Here is a 10,919-nt window from a genome sequence, read left to right on the forward strand (position 1 = left end):
GTTTCAGGAGGTTTAGTGGACATATTTACGTGCAATACCCACCCGTACTAGGTGCCAGTCGAAAAAGAGAGTCATTCCCAAATATCGAATGATCCATTCAGCTTTGAAATCGCGTCGCCAAACAGAGCCGCCATCCACCAGATCCATCTACACCACACCAAAGGAGATCCACCACAATTATTCATCCATTTTCTCTCCAATCTCCTCCATAGCCATAGCCATCACCATTGTAATAGAGATCTTCTTGAGAATTGGCGACCATTGTATTGTGATTTCAATCCAAGTATTTGCAACAAAGATTTCCAACTTTGATCTTGATATCATGCGTGAGTAGTCCTCATGGGCCGCAGGTTGGGTGAATCGTCATAGCGTTTATATGCATCTAATTTTATGAGTTTGTGCACAAATTAAATAGGAGTTTATGTAGAAATTGAATAGGATCTTTGGAATCTTGTATCTTTGTCTCTTTGCCTCGATTCGAGGACCTGCAAATACTCATGCCTCTCGGATCGATCAAGGGAAGAGGTGGGATGAGGAGAGAATGGTGTGCTATCGCGAAACCTCAGTGACATAAAGAGCAAAGTAACGGTATACGTTTAGTGATTCGCTTGAGATCAACGGTACAATCATCTATCTTAATGTTTTGGTCTGTATGTATTTACTTAATAACTATTGTTACTCATATTTGTGGGGACAATCGTTGGATCAAGACAGTGTTGTTACCTCTGGTTTTAGGTGCAATAATATTTATGGATGTGCTACTCACAAATCTCTTACCACTATTTTATTTACTACATATTTGTACTTCATTTTTATATGTATGCATAGTTGCGAGAGAATATGTGACCCTGGCCTATTTTAATCCATTGATCACAACACTAAACAAAGTAAACTGGAAAGGTCCACTGAACGCTGATCGAAGGTATCAGTACCACCAACAAAATCACCCAAAAAAATTCTGGCATGAATACAAAAGCAACTGCAGAATAAAATTGCCCATCAAATGCAGTAGGACGGCAGAAAACACCACGGGAGCTATTTAAAAACACCTCCTACAAATTTACTCCTGAGACGGTGATTTTTTTGAACCACCTCTTCAAAAAGTATACTCCATGGTTTTTATTTTGCACCGCCTCCAATAATTCCGTTATTTCCAGCGGGCTATTTTTCAGACCGCCTCCATAAATATTGGGGTCGGATTTAAAATTTTGCCACCTCTGAATTTTTTTCGAGCCAGTTATTTGTTTAGAGGCGTCTATTTATAAAGGAAACTACCTACGGTGGCACAATTTTGGCTGTCGATCCATAAATGTTTCCTCTCACTCATTGATCGGTTTTCATACTAGCAATATGCTGGCTCTCACTCATTGCCAACTGATTGTGCCTACAAGATATGCTGGAATACCAATGCGGCAGCCACCTTCAGGTAGGTATTGTGTCCAGGTTCTTCGACGCAATTCCTCCGCAGTTCGAAGAACCGATCATGCAGATTGACACTTTGCAATGCTTTCAACAAATCAATTGACATCCGGAATCGTGCTCAGGGCCAAAAAAGGAATCACCATGCCCCCCCTCTTGTTCTTGTTTATCAGCAAAAGTATACCAATTGTCTCCTCCTCTATCTCAAACTCCTCATTAGAGGAGGTCTAGTCGATCAAACCTTCTAAAAACTGCAATCTAGACTACAAACTACTTCTACACTGCAATAATAGTTTTTAGGAAAATAAAGTTCAAGAAATTGCCTTTGAGGCTTTATGTATAACACCTTGCACACGCGGGAGTTAGGAAGCGTCTGGTTGTTGATGGCAGTAGCGGCGTGGTCGAACGTCGTGGTAGAGGGCAACTTCTCCCTGGTAGCAGCTTGGCGGACATCAGTGGGCGGCGATTCGTCGTGTGGTGGTCACCTTGCACACTCACGGACGGTGGTGGGTCGTGGGGGAGTATGTTGGAGATAGTGCCCTAGAGACAAATAATAAGAAGTATTTATTGTTATATCTTAAATGTTCGTAATAGTTTTGTGCCATGCTGTAAATGTATTAATCAGAACATTGATAATGTGTGGTATTCTAAATAAACCAGGGTTCTGGTAAGCATGTAAGCGAACTAGCTCATTGTGGTAATTCGATGATCGAGGTTTTCTGGTCATGGACATACACATCATTTTACAATGGGATCATATCATTAGGTGAATAATATGATGGACACAAATCCAATATATGAATGTTGTAATGCGATCAAGTCGCAATATTTAACGTTACGATGTGATAGGGTAGTGACCTAATCCTTAGAACCGCATGGTAACATGCTTAAGGGTTGGGATGCTTGGAGATCATTTTGGAAATTAGAATCAACAGAGAAATTGAGAGAGACAGAGAGGGATCTGGCAAGGTGTTCGGAGTATTCCGGGAGGTGCCTTGAATCATTGAAAATTAAATAATATGTATTATATATATTAGTTAAGTGAACTAATACTAAATATATTTATTTATTTAATAAAATAAGGCTCTCCACCTTAATTGGGCCCCACCCGGAGGGGGAGCATGTTAAGGGGGGTGGCTGGCCATCCCATGGGCCAACGGGGGATGCCGGCGGGGCAAGGAAGGGGCACGCAGGCCAAGGCTGGTCGGCCGTACCACCCTCTCTCCTTTAGTCCCACATAATATTGCCAAGCCACACCCCTTCCCCCTCCCCTTCCTGCTATATATATAGTGGGGCACGTGGAGGAAAAGAGACAAAAAAATCTCTCAAGCCCCCTCTCTCGAGGATGCTTTTCTCTCCCGAGTGCGGCTCCTCGAAGGGTTGCGCACGGAGGGAGTCGACACCACCAGTAAGCAGGGGCTGTACCGGGATTTCGATCCAGAAGATCTACTTCCGCAATATCAACTGGATCAAGATGTTCATGAGTTGTTGTCAACACCGTACGTGTGTGAAACCTACTAGGTGCGGAACTGATGGCAATCAAAGTCGTACGAGGAGATTGAACACGACCCTATGGTTGACGACTAGTACGACTACATCAACCATGTTCTAGAGGAACGCTAACCGCTTTCGGTCTAGGAGGGTACGTCACCGAAACCACCTCCATTAAAACATTACTTTTAGATAGATAGGCAATTGGAGTACGCTAGTTAGATCTTTTTTTCTGCTACGAACCCCTACAGAGTTGACTAGCTCCTCCGCGTCCAGCAGGACAAATGGGGGTGAGGCGGAGATCCCCAGGATCGCTCCGTGGTCACGTGATGCGCCGGCTGATTCAGATCGGCGGCGAGGCGGATTTGGGCGTAAAGAGCGGCCGAGAAGCGTCAGGAGAGGCGACGGAGGGTCGGTGGAAGTGCGGTGGGGCTAGGCTGGTCGATTTTGTCGGCGGCGACGGTTGGGGTTAGGTAGCGGTTGTGCAGTGGGAAGCGGAATGAACTTTCACCCATAGGGGTTGGCCGTGCACGTGTCTCTATTTTTGGATAGATCACCTCGAAGGTGATGTATATTTACATCACTAGGGCAAAAAAAAAATACATCACCATTTAAGTTAATATCACCTGTTGGAGAGTCATTTTTGAGCAAAAATGATGTGAAAGATAGTTTTTAAATCACCAACTCTATTATAGGTCATGTGTTAGAGATGCTCTTAGCTAGCTTTGTTTTGGTGTGATATGATGGATGGGCATTTAGAGCACAGTGACAAAATTATATTTACATATCCGAATGAAAACCATTTCTTTCTCTAAATGAAAAATGCGCAGTGAATGTTCAATGTTGGTGGGGGGGGGGGGGGGGGGTAGCTAACATAAACTCCCTTCTTGTTTCTTTTTTTTTCCTTTTATTCTAACTCGTCCATAAAATGATTTTTTTCGATAAATGATTTTTTTCGTCCATAAAATGATGTCATAGAATTGTCTAAATTTATATGTATGAATACACACTCGGTCAACTTGGGTACCATGAGGTGGACCTTGGAAAGTTTTTGCATAGGCAACACGAATTTGGTCGGATCCCCATTTTGATCAGACCCTTGACTCGCTTTTAGCCGGTAAAAAAAAAAAGATTATTTAACCTAACAATCTACCATACACCCTTATCTGCTTATAGCTAACAAACAAAATCTTAGGTCCAAAACCCCTCGAGAAATATCTTTGGGTTCAAAACACAAAAACACGATCTCTGTTCTGAACTGCACCATCCGAGCTGATTGCTGTCGAGATAGATGCGGCAAAACACAACAACTGAACAAGAAAAGCGCGAGCTTGACGGGTGAGATTTCAATCAAGCAGCGGATAAAACCTGATATATACTGTCGTTCCGCCCCGCGTTTTTCCATCTCGATCTCCTTTTCCCGCCGCCATCAACCGCAGAAGCTGATCACATCTCGTCGGGGACTGCGGAGGTGACGCCGGCGCGCTGAGCTGAACGGTGCAGTCCATGTCCGCCCCGCCGCCGGGGGATATTCAGTCGCCGCCGGCCGATACTCCCCCTGACACGAGCCCGCCGCCGCCTCCTGAAACCAGCGACCCGCCGCCGCCTCCACCTCACACTGCTCCTCCCCCGCCGTCGCCATCAGTTCAGCCGCCTGCACCATTGCCAGATACTCCTCCACCGTCGCAGCCGCCCAGTAATCCACCACCGTCCCCGCCACCCAGCAGTCCTCCACCGTCACCGCCAAGCACACCTCCACCTTCGCCGCCGGCGCCGACGCCACTGCCAAGCACACCTCCACCTGTCGCGCCTGTGATCCCGCCTGATCCGCCTGCATCATCTCCTCCTCCCGCATCGACGCCAGCTACGCCAGCTGCTCCCACGCCGTCTGCACCTCCTACGCCCACGCCGGTGATGCCAGATACTCCGCCCGCATCTTCTCCGCCTGAGACGCCGGTGGCGCCTGTTGACCCACCGCCATCTTCTCCTAGCCCGACACCTGACCTGCCACCATCTTCTCCACCGCAGGTGACCCCAGTTTCCCCGCCAGCACCAGTGACGCCGGTCGACCCGCCGCCATCATCTCCTCCGCCCGTTACGCCAGCTGTCCCGCCAACGCCGGTGGCGCCTGTCGACCCGCCGCCATCTGCTCCTCCGCCGGTGACACCAGCAGCCCCGCCGCCATCTTCTCCGGTGACGCCGGCCGCCCCGCCACCATCTTCGTCTCTGCCTGTGACGCCGGCTGCTCCGCCCGCATCGTCACCTCCCCCGGAGCCACCCGCGACGCCAGCTGCTCCGCCAGCATCGTCCCCGCCTCCGATGACGCCAGCTGCACCACCTGCATCTTCTACTCCACCGGAGGCTCCGGTTAAGCCGGCCGCACCGCCAGCGTCTTCTACTCCACCAGTGGCACCGTTACCTTCTCCGTCGGGGCCGCCCGTGACACCTGCGCCACCCGCAACATCTCCACCTTCTCCAGCAGCGCCTGCACCAACAACGCCTTCACCGTCCGCTCCGGTGACGCCAGCTCCGCCTGCACCATCTGCGGCTTCTCCGGTAGCGCCGTCAGCACCAACACCATCCCCGTCTCCACCTTCTCCTGTCGACCCAGAACCATCCCCGCCATCCCCTGTGACACCTGTGCCAGTGCTACCAACGCCATCTCCCGTAGACCCGGCACCACCATCGTCGTCGCCGCCGGCTCCAGTAGGGCCAGCACCACCAATGCCATCTCCCGTGAGACCGGCACCGCCGGCACAGTCACCGCCTGCTCCAGTGGGACCCGTACCACTGCCACCATTGCCGTCGCCATCTCCCTTGAACCCTGCGCCACCAGCACTGTCGCCGCCGGCTCCTGTGGGACCAGCACCACCACTGCCGTCGCCATCCCCAGTTAACCCGGCACCACCAGCATTATCACCAGCGTCTCCGGTTAACCCGGCACCACCAGCACTATCTCCACCATCTCCGGTCGTGCCCACACCACCAACGACGTCGCCACCGTCTCCCGTGAACCGGGCACCACCTGCATCGTCCCCGCCATCTCCAGTGCAGCCGGCTCCACCAACATCGTCTCCGCCATCAGGCCCATCATCACCAGTGAACCCAACGCCACCAGCGTCGTCTCCTCCTTCACCTGCACCACGGACGTTGTCGCCGCCATCTCCCGCGGCGCCAGGACAACAAACTACGTCTCCGCCATCTCCCGTAAACCCCTCACCACCATCGACGTCCCCGCCCACTCCAAGAACACCATCCTCACCTCCATCAACCTCCCCGACGCCAAGGACACCGACGTCCCCACCTTCCCCAGCCACTCCAGCTCCGCCCATGCCATCGTTCCCTCCACCTTCTTCCACAAAACCGCCATCCCGTGTCACTCCCGCTCCTCCTGGCTTCACCCCGTCACCCCCAAGCGGCGGCATCTCGAACTCACCACGTTCGTTTGTCATACCCCCGTCATCGTCGCCACTGCCCTCGCCGTCGCACTCACACACGTCCAAGGCAGTGATCGGCATCTCCGTTGCTTCGGCAGTGGTGGTGATCGGCCTCGTGGCCGGGCTCATCTACTGCTTCGTGGGGAAGCGACGTCGTCAGCGTCGCCGCGGCCGCCGTCCGCCACCGGACTCATCAAGTACGTATTTCTGAACACACCAGGTAGTTCAGGACGTTTATGTGGTAGACACGTATGTAGGTTGACTTGAATGTCTCGGCCGGTCCTGCGGTTTGGTCGCACGGCACCATGCCGATCGTGCGCCGAGCACTAAGTTTTGGGCTAGTGTAAGAGTGCTGGTGGTCGACGACGACGGGAGCCGAGTGCGCCGGCCGGCGTACAAAAGTGGATATGTGCACGCCTGATAGTGTCTCTGCTTTTGTTTGATGGATGCATGGCCTGATCTGATCTCATTACAAGTGTGTGCTGCAATCTCTCTGATTTTTGGTCGCTCTAGGTGTAGTTCCTTTCTGCTTATTATTACATTGGAAAAAGTTGATAGCAGAGTCATCAAGAAGCAGTTCATGGTGGACTTGAGTTGTCGCTGACCTTAATTTACCGAAATATACTCTGTTTCTTCACACATTGACTGTATCTGAAGTTCTGAACATTCTATTTGTCATTGCATCTCAGGCAATCCCTACAACCAGCGACTACCGGTGGTGTCGTCGCGCCAGCAACGGCAACCGCCACACACCTCCTCGGCGCCCCTATCATACATAACGTACGCACCACGTGCTGCCGCCGCCTCGTCGTCGTGGCACAGCAGCGCCGCCGTCGCGTCCGACCCGCCGCCACCCCAGCATCCCGCCGTCAAGGGCGGCACGGTGTCGTACGCGGACCTCGCGGCGGCGACGGGCGGGTTCTCGGAGGCAAACCTGCTGGGGCAGGGCGGGTTCGGGCACGTGTACCGCGGCGAGCTGGGCAACCGAGAGGTGGCCATCAAGCGGCTCCGGCCGGGCAGCGGGCAGGGCGACCGCGAGTTCCGCGCCGAGGTGGAGAGCATCGGCCGCGTCCACCACCGCCACCTCGTCTCCCTCCTTGGCTACTGCGTCCACGACCAGCAGCGCCTCCTCGTCTACGAGCACGTCTCCAACCACACCCTCGAGTTCCACCTCCACGGTATGTTCATGTCCATTGTCGATCACCATCGCTCGTGTCTAGGTGGTTCTGAGTTCTGACGACGGGGGTTGTGCAGGGGACGGGGCGACGCTGGACTGGGAGCGGAGGTGGAAGATCGCGCTCGGATCGGCAAAGGGGCTGGCCTACCTGCACGAGGACTGTAAGCCCTTGTTTGCTCCTGCTACTTCAGTTCAGAATTTTGAAGATGCCTGATTTAATCTTGTAATTTTGTGTGACTGATGATCAAATCATCTTGATTGGATGTTACAGGCCATCCTAAGATCATCCACCGCGACATCAAGGCGGCCAACATTCTACTGGAGGACAATTTCGAGCCCAAGGTACGTGATGGAAGAACATCACTGTCTGTCTATCTTGTTTCAGAAAACTGAAGTGCATTATTCATCTCAGAGTGTGATCATCTCTTCTTCTCTTGTGCAGGTTTCGGACTTTGGGCTGGCCAAGATCCAAAACGTAGACGACAGCCATGTTTCCACGCGCGTAATGGGGACTTTCGGGTAAACAAACAAAGCAAGCAATCTTTCTAGTGCTGCTGCTTAATCTTACTGAGTAGAGTTTGCACAGAACTTGAGCTCGGCGGTGAGATTTGCAAAAGTAACCATGGATTTTTGCTCGATCGCGCGTTTGTCAGGTACATGGCTCCGGAGTACACGAACACCGGGAAGATTACAGACCGGTCCGACGTCTTCTCCTTCGGCGTGGTGCTTCTGGAGATCATCACCGGGATGAGGCCTGTCCTCCCCGGGGAGCACGACAATGACGAGACTCTGGTTTCCTGGGTGAGTAGTGTGCTGCCCTGAATTTTCACCTCTGAAGCCTGTATTGCCATTCTGTAGTCCAGTTAATTAAGATGTCCAAACTGACGGTCCGTGTCGTGGCTTAATACAGGCACGGCCTCTGCTGGCAAAAACTTTTGAGGAGCAAATCTCCGGCGAGCTGATCGATCCAATGCTTGAATCCACCTACGACGCCCACGAGATGCAGCGGCTGATCGCGTGCGCGGCCGCCGCGGTGCGCGACACATCCCGCTCCCGCCCTCGAATGAGCCAGGTTAAGCCCACAACATTCCTAGATACTTGTTAGATCTTTTTTTTGAGGCTGCGATACTCGTTAGATTTGACATGCTAGCTCCTGAAACTAACAACGGACGTGCCAAACACAGATCGTCCGGTACCTGGAGGGCGAGCTGCCGCTGGACGCCCTCAACGCCGGCGTCGAGCCGGGGCAGAGCGAGACGCACGACGACGGCGAGAGGGAGCAGCTGAGGCGGATGAGGAGGATGGCGTTCTTCATGCCGGGCGCCGACAGCGACACGGGCGCCACCGGCATCGTCAGCGAGGCCACGAGCGAGTACGGCCTGTACGCGTCCAGCTCCAGCAGCGGCGGCGACGAGGCGCAGACGACGAGCCGGCCGCGCGCAGGCGAGCTCGGCGCGACGAGCAGGCGCACGCGGCCGGGGCGCGCCGGATTGCTGTGAGCGTCACGTGATGCTTGTTGCAAAATTTCTGGAACTGTTGGATGTTTAGGCTTAGTCTTTATCGTTGGATTTTACGATTCTTTGGGGAGATCCACCTGTGAGAAAAGCGTAGTGGTCGAACTGTTTTTGGTTTGCCATTTTCTATTGAATTTTGCTCTGGTGCAAAGCTAAGAAAAGTTAGCAGGTGAGGTTAGATCAGATTAGTTCTCAGTTTTGGTCACTTCGGAACACATAAACATGTCTTATACATGGCAGTTGTTAGTCTCTAACGGTGATACAATTGCTAAGGTGTCTTGGAGCCCTTCCACCTAATATGACTTTTATGAGGAAATTTAGTTGATTCCAAGCTTGCATCATGGCATGTATTACAGCGTTTGACTTTGATCCAGTTGACGTAACTGGAAAATTTCAATGCTGTCTCCATGAGAGTGATAATTTTTTCATAAACTCAATGTATAGTGATAGGAATAGACAGCTTTTATTACCAGGGGGCCAAAGGCCACAATATATAGTACATGTACAGGCGTAAATATGCAGGAAGCCCCCTAACATATGGGGAAACTATAATATACATATATATACTCTAACACCCCTCCGTAAATTCATGGTGGATCCACAACACTGAGTTTGGAGAGTAAGAAGTCATGCTACGCTCGAGTTTGTGCCTTTGTAAAGAAATCCGCCAACTGCAAATCTGAAGACACATAATGAACCGCAACAACCTCATCCTGCACCTGAGCATGTGTATAAAAAGCATCAACACCAATATGCTTGGTCAGCTCATGCTTGACCGGATCACGTGCAATACTGATAGCACCTGTATTCTCACACAAAAGGGGAGTGGGTGTCGTAACAGAGACACCAAAATCTGCAAGCAACCACCGTAATCAGGTCACCCCAGCAATCAACAAAGCCATAGGCCGCAACTCAGTCTCAACACTCGAACGGGAAACCGCTACATGTCTCTTCGTCTTCCAAGCAACAAGCGAACCACCAAGAAACACACAATAAACAGAAAGTGAACGACGATCAGTATGACCACTCGCCCACGTAGTATCCGAGTAGCACTGGAGCTGGAGAGAGCTGGAACTAGGAAAGAAGAGGCGACGAGTAATCGTGCCACGAAGATAACGGAGAACACAGAGGAGATGACTGTAGTGAACGGTGGTGGGAGCTGAGACAAACTGACTCAGAATATGAACATGATAAGAAATATCTGGATGGGTGACAGCAAGATAAACAAGACTCCCAACAAGATGGCGATAACGAGTAGGATCAGGAAGAGTATCACCATCAGTAGGACGAAGCTTAACATTAAGCTCCATAGGAGTATCAACCGTGCCCTCATCCCCAAGAGCAACACGAGAAAGAAGATCCTGAATGTACTTTTCCTGAGAGATAGAAAAGCCATCAGAAGTGGAAGAAACCTCAATCCCAAGAAAATAGCGAAGAGGACCAAGATCAGTCATAAGAAACTGATCACGAAGACGAGCCTTGACAAAGGCAATATAGTCAGGATCATCACCAGTAATGATCATATCATCAACATAGAGAAGAAGAAGAGTGCGTCCACGAGGAGAAGTGTGAACGAAAAGTGTTGGATCATGAAAACTAGGAGAGAAACTAGCAGCAGTCACCACAGAGGCAAAGCGCTCAAACTAGGCACGAGGGGCCTGTTTCAGGCCATAGAGAGAACGTCGAAGAAGACAAACCATCCCATCGGGAACAGAATACCCAGCAGGAGGCTTGATACGTCCAAAACGTATCTACTTTCCCGAACACTTTTGCTATTGTTTTGCCTCTAATTTGTGTATTTTGGATGCAACTAACACGGACTAACGCTGTTTTCAGCAGAACTGTTCTGGTGTCTCGTTTTTGTGCAGAAATCCAACTTTT

General features: G+C 51.2%; 1 protein-coding gene across 2 annotated transcripts; it reads left to right on the forward strand.

The window, feature by feature from the left end:
* The first annotated feature begins 4,093 nt into the window (after nucleotides 1-4,093).
* Nucleotides 4,094-9,363, forward strand: LOC127327037 (uncharacterized). 2 transcript variants are annotated; one of them, XM_051353827.2, is made up of 9 exons: nucleotides 4,095-4,821; nucleotides 4,939-6,544; nucleotides 7,037-7,525; nucleotides 7,602-7,685; nucleotides 7,796-7,866; nucleotides 7,967-8,043; nucleotides 8,178-8,325; nucleotides 8,435-8,596; nucleotides 8,709-9,363. In XM_051353827.2, the coding sequence occupies exons 1-9, from the start codon at nucleotides 4,417-4,419 to the stop codon at nucleotides 9,021-9,023; spliced, it is 3,357 nt and encodes a 1,118-aa protein (XP_051209787.1). In that variant the 5' UTR covers nucleotides 4,095-4,416; the 3' UTR covers nucleotides 9,024-9,363. The 2 variants fall into 2 exon arrangements, with proteins under 2 accessions (XP_051209780.1, XP_051209787.1); XM_051353820.2 differs by having other exon boundaries at nucleotides 4,094-6,544.
* Nucleotides 9,364-10,919: the final 1,556 nt, after the last annotated feature.

This window comes from Lolium perenne, chromosome 1 (genome assembly GCF_019359855.2).
Source record: "Lolium perenne isolate Kyuss_39 chromosome 1, Kyuss_2.0, whole genome shotgun sequence".
Taxonomy (NCBI): Eukaryota; Viridiplantae; Streptophyta; class Magnoliopsida; order Poales; family Poaceae; genus Lolium; species Lolium perenne.

What these genes read in the sequence shown, in the direction of transcription:
- LOC127327037 (XM_051353820.2), top strand. Translation starts at nt 4,417, where the DNA reads ATGTCCGCCCCGCCGCCGGGGGATATTCAGTCGCCGCCGGCCGATACT. An exon ending in AGGACAATTTCGAGCCCAAG is followed by an intron (nt 7,867 to 7,966) that starts GTACGTGATGGA and finishes TCTCTTGTGCAG; the next exon opens with GTTTCGGACTTTGGGCTGGC. An exon ending in ACGAGACTCTGGTTTCCTGG is followed by an intron (nt 8,326 to 8,434) that starts GTGAGTAGTGTG and finishes GGCTTAATACAG; the next exon opens with GCACGGCCTCTGCTGGCAAA.